This window comes from Onychomys torridus, chromosome 21 (assembly GCF_903995425.1).
Source record: "Onychomys torridus chromosome 21, mOncTor1.1, whole genome shotgun sequence".
Lineage (NCBI taxonomy): Eukaryota > Metazoa > Chordata > Mammalia > Rodentia > Cricetidae > Onychomys > Onychomys torridus.
The window spans coordinates 20,818,320-20,830,470 of NC_050463.1; the positions used below are offsets into that span (position 1 = coordinate 20,818,320).

Sequence of the window (12,151 nt, forward strand, 5' to 3'; positions counted from 1 at the left end):
TTAAAAACAAAAACAAAAAGCCAAACACAAAGGGGGCACCCTGGGACCACCCTTTGTAGCCTCAGCCCTCCTTCATTATCCTTGGCCATCATAGTCTGTTAGGGCTCTTACAGGGCTCTTCAGTTTTTGATGCTCCTGAGTCGGAAGCCTTCTGTAGCTAGCTAACACATCCCAGCGTCTCTTCCTGGGGGCAATGACCCATCATCTCACAGACTAAAGTCTGGAGGTGGAAGCGTGGGGGCTGGCCTCGGCCATCTGTTCAAGTTACTGGGCTCCTCTCTCCCTTGTCTGTTGAATTGTGGCAATGAAATTTAGGGCTGTTACAAGGGCCGATGAAGAATTCCTGATGCTCGTTTGCTGTTGGCCATCGACACTGTGGCTTCTATGGCTCTCCCATGATGTAGTCAACACCCCAGCCTGTTCCAGGCCATTTCTTCATGCTTTTAAGTATTTCGGGGGTGGGGAGGGAGAACTGAGTTTTTCTGCTTGTCTTTTCGACTTTTCCAGTGTTAGGACAAAAGTGGAGTACGCCAGTCTGAAGCTGTGGCTCGTGAAGTGATAAGTGAAGACGCTGTAGTCTGTGGATTTGGGATTACTGGCTCCTCTCTAGGCTCTTTTGGCTGGGAAGGATGTTAGGCACAGTGGTGAGACTAGAACAGTGCCCCAACGTCGCAGGGTACGTGGGGAGGTGCTGCCCCTGCAGGAAAGGCTGCAGCCATTTTGTTTTTGGAGAACACCTGGATCCCATGTTTCTTGGGTTTGAGTTTGGGGCAATCCTGGACACAGACTTCTCCAGCATGGTCTCGTGGTGGTGACAATTATACATGTGTGTGGGCAATGGACTGTACTCTTGGGCAAGGAGGCTGTGAGTGACTCTATGCTTGGTTTCTTCTCTGTCAAATAGGAGTCTTCCCCTTGTTAGAGCCTCCATGTTCCCATGTAGTCTTTAGTCTTCTTCCAAGGCCTTGAGCCTCTGAGGCTCCTGGCATGACCCTTGCTAAGAGAGTCTGTGTCTCCAGTAGCAGTGGCTTTCATCAGTACACCCCACATTCGTCCTCAGACTTTCTTTGGTCTGTCGGTCTTGGAGGTAGCTATGGTGGTACATGCATGTAACCCTAGCAACCAGAGATTGAGACAGACCATAATGTCAAGGCCAGTCTGGACCCCATGAGACTGTTCAAAAGCTGAACAAACAAGACACAAATACACAAAATCCCAAACTACCCCTTCCCCATAGAACCCTACACGTTTTTAACTTACTCCACTTAACTGTTGCTTAAGCATGGGACTGCTCCTGTAAGTCAGCTTGCCTTAACAACCTCAATGCCCCTAAAATCCAATTTATTTTCCCCTATAGTTTCTTTCCTAGATCCAGTTTTTAAAAATAATCATTTCATTTCACCAGTTTTGATGCTTCGGGCATTCTGTCCAGCTTCAGTGAGATGGATTTTTTGGTCCTTTTCTGAGACAGGATCTTACTAACTAGCCGTGGCTGGCCTTGACCTCCAAAGGATTGACTGGGGCTGCCTCTGCTTCCCTAGCCCTGGGATGATTCAAGGTGTGTCCCCCCATACCTGATATATATATTTTTACCCAGGAAGCCTGTCCCGAGTGTGCAGCCATTCAAGTTGAGTAAGTTCCCATGGTTATAAATGCCTGTGGTAGTCAGTTACGGTCGCGGTGTGGAGGATGTGTGTTGCTGAGGCACAGGGGGAAAGCAGGGGGTGCCAGCTTGTTGAGTATGGGCCTTCCAGGAGGACCACCAGCCAGTGTCAGACACTGGAGGAAACCTGACAGCTGGGAAACCACCAGAAGCTGACCATTCCCGGTTAACTAGGGCATCCTTCAGAACAAGGTCCTCTACATGAGGCTTCTGTTACCAGGAGTGTGTCCACAACAGCACTGTTCTGCCTTCTAGTATTTGGATCATCACACAAAGTGCCAGGATAAACCACTTAGGAACACGTAGAAAAGACAAAACACAACTGAGGTGGTGGAGCCTTCCTATAACAACTTTGAAGGCTGAGGCAGAACTCTGACCACCAACCACCAAACAAAAGAAAGCAAAGGAAACGTTTTGATTATCTTCTTTTTTAATCTTGAATTTTCTGCCATGACATCGGAATGCATGATAGAAATGGCTCATCTTCAACATGAAACACTTGGGTTCATTTTCATTCACAAGTTTTTCTTAAAAACAAACAAAAAAAACCATTTACAATTTCATAATCCCACACCCTTCCAGCCACTATCACAGATTGACATGAAACAGTAGTCGCCAGCACGAGGGGCTGGCACGCTTTTCTGCACATGAGTAGTGTCTTTGGAAACTACCACCCAAGAGTATCATGATTATAAATCTCATTGTACATGGCAACCCCAAAGGTGACAGATGTCCCCAAATAAAGTCCCTGTTTGTGGAGAGCCGCACCCTCCAGGCACTGAAAGAAATGTACTTTCCTTTCCTTGTGTCCTTATTGCAAGGACCTGATTTCATCGCCACTGCTGACAGAGATGCCTGAAGCTGTGCCCCCTCATAACTGGGTACAGACCCAACTCAAAGTCAGGTGGCTTAGAACCTCTTCTTTGGAAGAGCTACTTTGAGGTGTTTTTTTCCCTTAATTAAAAAACTGTTGTAAACAAAGGAGAGAGAGCACATGGACATACACCTAGACAGACTTCCACTGTGAACATTTGATGCGTGCACCTTATCTAGAGATACACAGGGCTCCACTTGTCCCCACACACCGTTCCACATAGCGTGTGACTATGAGTGTCCTTGGGAGTCCCCTGGAGCACGCCTATTCCCGACCATGGCTACCTGATGTGTGTTACTCCTGAGAAGACGGAGGGAATGACAGTTCTGATGCACTTTGGAATGGTACACAATCGCGGAAACGGCTGCAAGCTTAAGACTTCTGCACTTGGGAAGCTTCTAAACATAATCCAACACAAAAGCATGAAAACAATGTAGCAAGTTAAAAAAAATAAACAGTTTTTGTAATCCAAGTACAAACAAACATAGGAAATGCACACTTGTCAGCCATTTGAGTAGGAGACATACTTAAGAAAAAGAGTTCTCTGACAACTGGAACTAAGCCCCTTCCCCACGTCTACCAGTGCGTGCACTGCCCAGACCAAAGCTACCACACAAGGGCTGCAAGGCTCACAGGAGGACAGGCCCGCAGACAGCACATCTGCAGAGGGCGCGGCCTGTTAAGCAGTACTGTGACTATCACACTTCCGTAAAAAAGACACCCCTCGGTGTGGTAAGTGTGAAAATGACAACTGAATTTCAAGCACCAATTCAACCATTTAGACTACGGTGTCGATACAGAGTGCCGAAGGCTAGCGAAGGGTAGCAGGTCATCATTACAGTTCATCTTTTAAAGGCATGTGGTTTTTTTCCCATTCCCTTGAATGCCAAACGTGAGAGCATGTTTAGGCCAGTAAAGGGTTCCTTGGAGAACCCACCGCCTCTCAGAATCATGGTTTAATATACACGGAAAGCTCTTCAACACACCAATGCTTGCTTCTAGGGTACAGTACTGTCCACAGAACCTGAGGGCTGCTGCTCGTGTAACCTAGAGTAGCCTCAGGGGCACAGCGGGACATGTACTGGTAGTGTGAGGAAATGCAGTATGACACGGCAAAGGCACCACCACACTTGGCAATACTCGGGTTTTCCTTCACTGAAAAGGTCCTGTTTGACTGGAGTGGGGCGGTGTCACAAGAAGATTCACTTTCCTGCTTCCTTTTTCTGCATCAAGGAAAACTGGCAGTTAGAACCAGCAGCCACGCAGTGGTGTTTGCCATACCTCCGTCTGTGCTGAGGCAATGGCCTTCAGGTGAGGAGTTTGTTTCCATGGGTGTAACTGCGGTTCTATTCCCAGTGTTCACACCACACATGGCGAGTGCGTTCTTCACCACACTCACCTGTCCACCATCTCCTGCCAGTTGAGTTTGGTTAAGTTTTCAACAACTACCAAACCACCTTTGGTTTGCTGTGTCTCACAGACTACTGAAGAACACTGGATCACATGGGAAACGAAGCTCCATCCACAGCGCGTCCCCATCACTGCTGGGTGTCACCTGACTCCATCGCCCACAGGCAGCTGAAGGAGGACGGGAGCCTGGGTTTTAGCATAGGGGTGGTGTGTCTTGCTGGTCCTCAGGCAGGTCGGCTGCTCCCCGCTTCTCGCCTAACTCACTGGCAGGCTCTTCATCAATCACGGCACCAAGGTCTTCGCTGCCCCCCTCATTCTGCTCCAGGCTGTTCTCCACAAGCGTGGGCGAGCTGCGGATTCTGCTCTCTTCTTCGACTGTCTCAGTCAACGGTTGGGAAGGAAGGTTACTCTGCCTGGCGTTGTCAGTGGAAGAGGCAGGGGCTTTGGTTAGACTGCTGTCTGCGATGACCTCATTTTGAGGTACAGACAACTTTTCCACAAGCTTCCACTGAATGATGCTCATATCTTTCCCACCAGTTGAAATTAGGTGACTGTCATTATGAGTAAAACTGACATTGGTCACGTGGCTGCTGTGTGCACTGTACTTGTGACTGGGAGCCTAGAAAATAAATCAGACAGGAAAATGAAACTCATTCTTTACATGCCTGCTTCGAGCAATGGAGAGGACTAGGAAGACAAGTTAATTTAATGGAAACAGGTTAATTGAATTTACATCAAAGTCACAAGCCCTCAGACCTAAGGAATAAAACCAGTAGGTTTTATTTTCCGGTTTCTTTATATAAAGGGGAACGGCAGCCTCGGTTGGCAGCACACTCCTGGCATGGCAGTACCTGGGAGTCAAAGGCAGATGGGATGCTGAGATTCAAGGCTAACAGACTCAGTGCTCTATTCCTATTTTCTTTCTGAGATCATCAACGGTCTACCCGAGTGTGAGCAGGGCAAGTGAGCAGGCCGAGCAGCATACCACCCAGAGAGCTGCTGACCCAACAGTTAGCCCTATGCACAAATAGGACAGCACGGGTGGCTGCTGAGTTGAGCTAACCTTTGCCTTGGAGCAGGGATACTGAAACAGATGAACTTTACAGAAATCATCAGCCACAGCTATCACCCTTCGATTGTGGGACCGCACCAGTGCGTTGATGTCTGTCCCATCGGATCCTTCTGGCCAGACCCCTGGAGAGAAAGAGGTGTGGGGAATTAGCCTGGTGTTAAATAACTGATGTCATACATCCACCCAAGACCTCAGGACAGGAAGCAACGGGCGGTGCAAGGAAACCAGCCCTGCCTTTTCAAGTTGTAGAGAGCAGAGCAGTCTCACTGTCAGCAGAGGGACTATATATGCTCTCTCTCTCAGGGAGAGGCCTCCAAAAAATGTTCTTATGGAAGTGCAAGCTCATGCACCGGTCTAGTGTATCCCACAGATTTTTCCTCTTTTCAAAAAGAAGATATACCAAATGTGCTTAGCAAGTAATTCTGAGGCATGGTGATCATGGTCAAAGTAATTAGACAAACTCCTGTTAGATCAGACTGAACTGTGGAACATTCAGGTTAAGTGCTGACCTCCCATGGCTGAATCCTACACTGGAGAACTTTTTTAATGTGTACGAGTGTCTGCTTGCACATGTATATGCACAGCCCATGTGTGCCTAGTGCCCACAGAAGTCAGAAGCAGGCACCTGACCCCCTGACACAGGACTACCATTGTGAGCTACCTTTCCACCTGAGGACAAATATACTTTGGGGGAGATGGCAGGTTTGCTAAGAATGCTGTGTGTCACATAAATGTGGGTGTATAGGGACATGCGAAGCCAGAGAATGCTGGGAGTCTTACTTATGGCTCTCTGCCTCCAGGGCCAGTCTTTGTGTGGGGATAGCGCAGCAGTTGAGTGCTTGGTGCCTTCGCAGAAAGAGCCAGGTTCGGGCCTTATTTCCGCATGGTGGTGCACAACCATCCTTAACCCCATTCAACCAGATTCAATCAATGTCTTCTGGCCCCAACAGCAAGCACATGGCACACTTACGTGCAAGCAAAACACTCCTTTTTTTTGTTTTTTCATCGTCCCCCGCCCCAGAAAGGGTTTCTCTGTGTAGCTTTGGAAGCTGTCCTGGAACTCACTTTGTAGACCAGGCTGGCCTCGAACTCACAGAGATCCGCCTGCCTCTGCCTCCTGAGTGCTGGGATTAAGGGTGTGTACCACCACTGCCCAGCGCAAAACACTCTTTATACATAAAATAAATCTTTGAAAAAAAATAGTGTCTTTCATGGAACTGAAAGCTCATTGTTTTGGCTAGAACAGCTTGCCAGCAAGCTCCCAGGATCTGCCTGTGCTGGCCCCACAAGTTGGGGTTACAGGCACATTTATGACCATACCCAGGTTTGCAGGTGGGTGCTGGAAATTCAAACTCAGGTCTTCATGCCTGTACCCATGGACCCATCTCCATCTATGATTTGAGACAGGGTCTCTTACTAAACCCGGAGCTCAGATTCAGACAGGATGGCTGCCAATGACCTTCAGGGATCCAGCTGTGTCTACCTCTCCATTGATGGGATTGCAGGTTTATGCTAGCTGCAACTCTGAACTTGGGTCCTCAACGTTTGTCTTGTAAGCACTTTACAAATAAGCAATCTCCTTAGCTCTAGAATCCCCCAATTTTATCTTTAAAACAACTTAATACTTTAACAGATGGCACCAGGACAACTGGAAAAAAAAAAAAAAGCACATTGGCAAGGACACTAAGTAACTAATTCTCATATACACTACCAGTAGAATTATGTGGCACATTCACACAGTAGTAGTTCCTCAAAACCCACAGGACCCAGCAATGCCACTCAAGTGTATACATCCAAGAGAAATTAACTGTACTAGCTGAAGAGTAGATGAACAGAATGTAGTCTATGCCATTCATAGAAAGGGGATCAGAGCTGTAGGAAGGACCGGGACACGTCACACCCAGACAACTCTTCCTACTGTGCCCAGTGAGAAAAGCCACTGTCACTGGACGGTTGTGTGTGTCCGTTTACATGAACTCTCCAGGACAGGAGACCAGCAGAAAGCAGAGGAGTGCAGTGTTGCTGGGCTTGGTGGGGCAGTGCTTCTCAGCCTTCCTGATGCTGTGACCCTTTAATACAGTTGCTCATGTTGTGCTGACCCCAAACCATAACAATGATTTCATTGCTACTTCATAACTAATTTAGCTACTATTTTGAATTGTAATGTAAATATCTGATATGCGACCCCTGTGAAAGGGTCTTTCCATCCACCAGGATAGTGGTAGAGATGGGTAGTGACTAACGGTAAAGAGTGTCTTTGGGGGTGGGGAAAATGTTGCAAGATCAGAGCATGATAAACTTCATGATTGTGGGTTAATGAAGACCACTGATTTGTACACTTTAGGTAAACTGTACAATATGTAAATGAGATCTCAATAAAACTGCTATTTAAAAAAATGTCTTTAGTAATATGAAAGCTTCAAATCCACTTAGGGTAAATTTCCTCCTGGTGTTTCCTGTGTCAATTCCTTTTTTTGAGAGCAAAGCTGTGGGGTTCTACAGAAAAATCCGATATTGGTTCAGTCAGTACATTTAACTTTTCTGAATCTGAAATTAAGGGTCTTACTATGTAGTCTTGGCAGGCCTCAAACTCTGAGAGGTACACCTACCTTTCTACCTTCCAAATGCTAAGGGTTAAAGGTGCGTGCCACCATGCCTGGCTAACATTTTCCATTTATCGATTTACCTGGGAAACACGGTGTATAAAAAGCTCACATGCACACTTTCCACATTAGCTGTGATGTTCTTACCAAAGACTTGGAAGCCTAGCACACAGGTGTACGTTGTCCAGTCGATGTCCTTACAATCTGACCGGTTCCTGATCAGTTTGCAGCCATTCTCAATGTCCCCTTTAGAAATTTAGAAACAGGGAGTGTAATCATAGTGCTGGATACGTGTGTACAAATGTATTTCAAAGTGCATCTGGATTCAAACTAGTCACATTTACTTGTATTTATAATCCATATACTGAAGAACATGTGAAAGGGAAAAGACCTTAGAGAATTACAAAGTGTTTCCCATGGATGCTTTACTCGTTTCTCTGCAAGCATAAAGGCTCACCCTGACACTCTCCTTGCCTCCAGGAAAAGCTGTTAAATGAAACCATTCAGAGCTAGCATCAGTTTCACAGAAAAATCTCTGATGGCAACATCTGCCGTCAGTTCTGCACCATTAAATTAATGCATTGCTTTCTTGGAGAACGGAACTGCACATGAGCCCCATGACTTCGTGTGCTGTTAAGCTAGAGGCTAGCACACACTCTTCACCATTCGTATTCCACACAGCCTTCATAGCACTGTCTGACAGACATCATAGATGATTGCTCATACTTACAGTACAGTATCTCGTAGTCACCCGAGTTAGACATTATATGCTTATTGTCTGGGGACCAGTCAAGGTGTGTGATGTAGCTAGAATGTCCCTAAGGAAAGATGGATAAAGAAAGCATTTAGAGTTTTGAATAACAGTGCTTTCTTAGCACCTGTGTACCAGGACTCCTCAGGGATGGGGCAGCATCAGAGCCTATGGAACCAAAGGTTCTTCAGTTCTCTTACCCTGTCCTGTTAGCAGGCAAGGATGCAAGCAGACACTGGTGTGTGAAGAGACCAGTGACACAGTTTGGGCAGGGCCGTGGCATTCTTGGGGCTGCACACAACAGAACACTATAATGTGCTCTGAACCTGGGTGATACCTGCTGGCTCCATCTACACACCAGAACAAGCAGGTACACCTCTGCTAGAGAATGCCATCTCCGAGAACACCGTGCACTCGCGGGCCTGCCTCTAAGCCACTCACCATATGGCCCTATTGGAGTGACACCGGTTTTGAGAAGGAAGTTTCTGTTACAGATTATGAACATTAAAGTTTTCCTGGGCTGTGTATGGTCCCTATAAATAGTCAGAATGGAACTCTCCTAGGCAAATTCCTATCTTCAAAGAATGTTCTGGGTAGGGGAAAGTGATCCAACATTGCATTCCTGCAGAACAGCTGGACCCAAGTTAATCATCTGATTCTTCAAAACTTTCCTTAAATAGGAAAAGTGATCTTTTGCTGAGCTTTTAGTAACACTGGAAATTAAAACAACAAAACTACTAAATGCTTAACTGTAGTTTGACATGTAAGCATTTGATGAGTCCCAATAAACCACTGCAGGTACGTCCTGCAGACCTTACGATTTATCAAAGCTGACAGACACACACTCACTTGTTTCATATAGCCTAATTTTGTACTTTTGGAATTAAAAGCCTCCTTCTTGCACTGTTTGAAGTTAAAAAACTGAATGTGTCTCAGACACAGTTTTTAATGACTCACAGCTCCTTGATTACTGCAGTCTCCTGAAGCCCAATGAAATGTGTCCCTGTCTCTTTCTGGACCCACAGCCTTCCTCAGCACTGCAGGTCCATATAGTTATGTGTCTGAGTGAACTCAACTGTGGGAGCTTGGGGATTATGAATTAGGAAGCTTTCTGAATACTAGAGACTGGGTATGTTGGAAAACAGGTTGGGAATCACTTGTAGTTGAGAACATTAGCAACAAGAGAACAATGTTGCAAGCCAGAAAGGCATGCAGGGTTACTAGGTATTTCCCAGTGTCCATGAGGGCATGCCAACACACTGACAGACAAGTCTCATGTCTGGCTCTGCTGTCCAGAAGTTAAGTAAATTAATTATGGCAATGCACACTCTTCTAAGTGTTTATCATAACATAGATGTTCTCTGCATATTACCCGAATCTCTTAGAAGAACATGAAAAGCATTATTATGTCTATGTAAGACTTAACTCATACAATAGTGGACATAAAATGTGTTCAGAAGGCCAGTCAATGCAGACTGTTCTGAAAGACCTATTGGGGGGCGGGGGGGGGGGGGGTTGACTCATGTTGGAAAACGGAATGACTATTTCCCTGATACCAATGTCAACAAGATGAGCAGAGAGATGAAATGCAATTGTTGGGACAGGAGGGTCCGTGAGGTCACACCCACCCAGAAGCTATGATAGTGTCCTCAGGGACAGGGTGGGCTGAACGCCCCATTCTGAAAGCCTGAAACCCGAGTGCTGACGAGATTCCAAAGGCTTTGGATTTTGGAGCATTCTATATTAGGATTCGATGCTCATCTGGGTGATATCTACGCAGCTATCCTCAAATCCAAAACCCTTCTGAGCCCACGCACCTCATGGAAGATATTCAACCTGTGCACACACAGTGGGGAACAATGTCAGGCTTCACCTCAAGGGACAAGCATAATGGTACAGGGTTGTTTTATTTCCTTGAGAAGAAATCCTAAAACAGAATTCCAGGCCGGCACCTCCCTTACTGCCACTTGATAACCAAAAGCTACAACCACAATGCTAATCCCAAGGGGAGATGATGAGACTACCCTGAGAAAAACCATGACCCTTCAGTAGGGCACTGTACGGGATGCTGTCTGTGTATCAGTGATTGGCAATTGATTTTAAATTACCTGAGGAGTTAATTACATGGGGATAAAACAAAAACATTCCAAAACCTAGGTGTGCCCCCCCGCGCCCCCCCCCCCCCTTTCTCTGTGTAATAATCTTGGCTGTCCTGGAACTCACTATGCAGACCAGGCTGGCCTCGAACTCACAGAGATCTGCCTGGCTCTGCCTCCCCAGTGCTGGGATTAAAGGCGTGCGCCACCACCGCCCGGCCACCACTAATTTTTAAAGCTAACAGAGTACTATGTATAACCTGATGGAGAAATATCAAAGCATATCATTCTATTGAAAACTGAGTTGTTTTTATGGTTTCTTTTCTTTGCGATTTCTAGGAGGTTTTGACCAATCAGGACACAAAACCAAGGAAAACATTCAATGGTCCACAATATAAAGAAATAACACATAAAAAAAATTGTCTTTTGAAAGAGAAAAGGAATTCTGTTGAATGACTTCCAGTGTAAGAACCACTCATATTTTGTTTCTGGATGACAAGCATTGTGTGGTCAGGGTCAAGAATGTGAGAGAAAGAGGAAACCACAGACTTAACCCTCATATCCCGGCTTCTAAGGTCTGACCTGACACACGGGAACCCGGTTCTTCTCACGGGTGGAGAGCAGCTCACTCAAGCACTTCGGGGTGAGGGGTGTGAGGTTAGAGTGGTCGGGCAGGGGCTGTGATAAATGAGCCATTGCTCACTCTGTTAAACTGATGAAATGGAGCTGCACAGCTGGCCCATCTTCAATCCTTTTACATGCTCCGGGTGAGATGCCAGTCTCTAGTCCTGAGACCAGACTTAACATCTCAAAGAGCGCTTAGAAGAGGGACCAAACAGAGCCAGACCTGAGAATTCGTGTAGAAATCTTAGAAGGAGCGAGATGTTGAGCAGATAAGGAAGGAGTACTTCAGGAAGAGTATGAGCGACATTTGGGGTCAATTAAGTCAGAAGTCAGGTGGGACAATTCACCCTATAATGCCAGCTCTGAAGACAAGCTGGGCTTTAGGGCAAGAGCTTGTCTCCCACCACTCTAGAAAGGGAAGCATTTTAATGACTGAAGATCATGGAGGAGCCTGGGAATTAAAGCTCAAGGCTAAAGTCACTACCAAGAGGAAGTGGCAGAGAAGGGAGAGCCACAGTGGCTGCCAGGTCATCGAGTCTAGTGCCTAAGCTAAGCTGACTGCAAGTAAGGAAGTGCTGTTTCTTTCTAGATTCAGGTCAAGATGGGGGCAGGGGTAGCGAGGAAGCAACTGTAGATAGGGCTTCTCCACGTCTGGGGTCGAGGGACCCGAGCTATAGCTGTATCTTGAATACACACAGGTATGAACTGCGCACCTTCTGGTTACACGCCGGCTCTGCAGGCGCCATCTCCTAGAGAGGAGGTGTGCACGGACTACCGCACACTTATGTTCATTTGTACTGTGCTCACAGAGGACAGACCTGGCTGGCCCACGGAAGCTGCCCTCAGTGTCCTTAGCAGTCACCATGCCTGTGGTCAACTCAATGTGAAAGACCAGCTTTGGAAGAATGTGGGTGATTTCAGTGCATGTCTGAAAACAGATCTCATCAATCACTGGGGAAACCTGAACCAGCCTGCTGCCTTCTATTGGGGAGCCCTGCTTTGCATTCTCATGTGGCCCCATCTTCTGAAATAACGTTTTCATACTTAGGGACACCACG

General features: G+C 46.6%; 1 protein-coding gene across 6 annotated transcripts in view; it reads right to left on the reverse strand.

The window, feature by feature from the left end:
• Positions 1-2,071: 2,071 nt before the first annotated feature.
• Positions 2,072-12,151, reverse strand: part of Eml4 (EMAP like 4) — a 128,372-nt gene continuing 118,292 nt past the window's right edge. For all 6 annotated transcript variants that reach the window (XM_036170621.1, XM_036170620.1, XM_036170619.1 and 3 more), the window contains 4 exons: positions 8,353-8,440; positions 7,770-7,868; positions 5,011-5,141; positions 2,072-4,566 (listed from right to left, as the gene is read on the reverse strand). In XM_036170621.1, the coding sequence (XP_036026514.1) occupies positions 4,141-4,566; positions 5,011-5,141; positions 7,770-7,868; positions 8,353-8,440 (744 nt within the window). In that variant the 3' untranslated portion in view covers positions 2,072-4,140. The remainder of the gene's footprint in view (positions 4,567-5,010; positions 5,142-7,769; positions 7,869-8,352; positions 8,441-12,151) is intronic.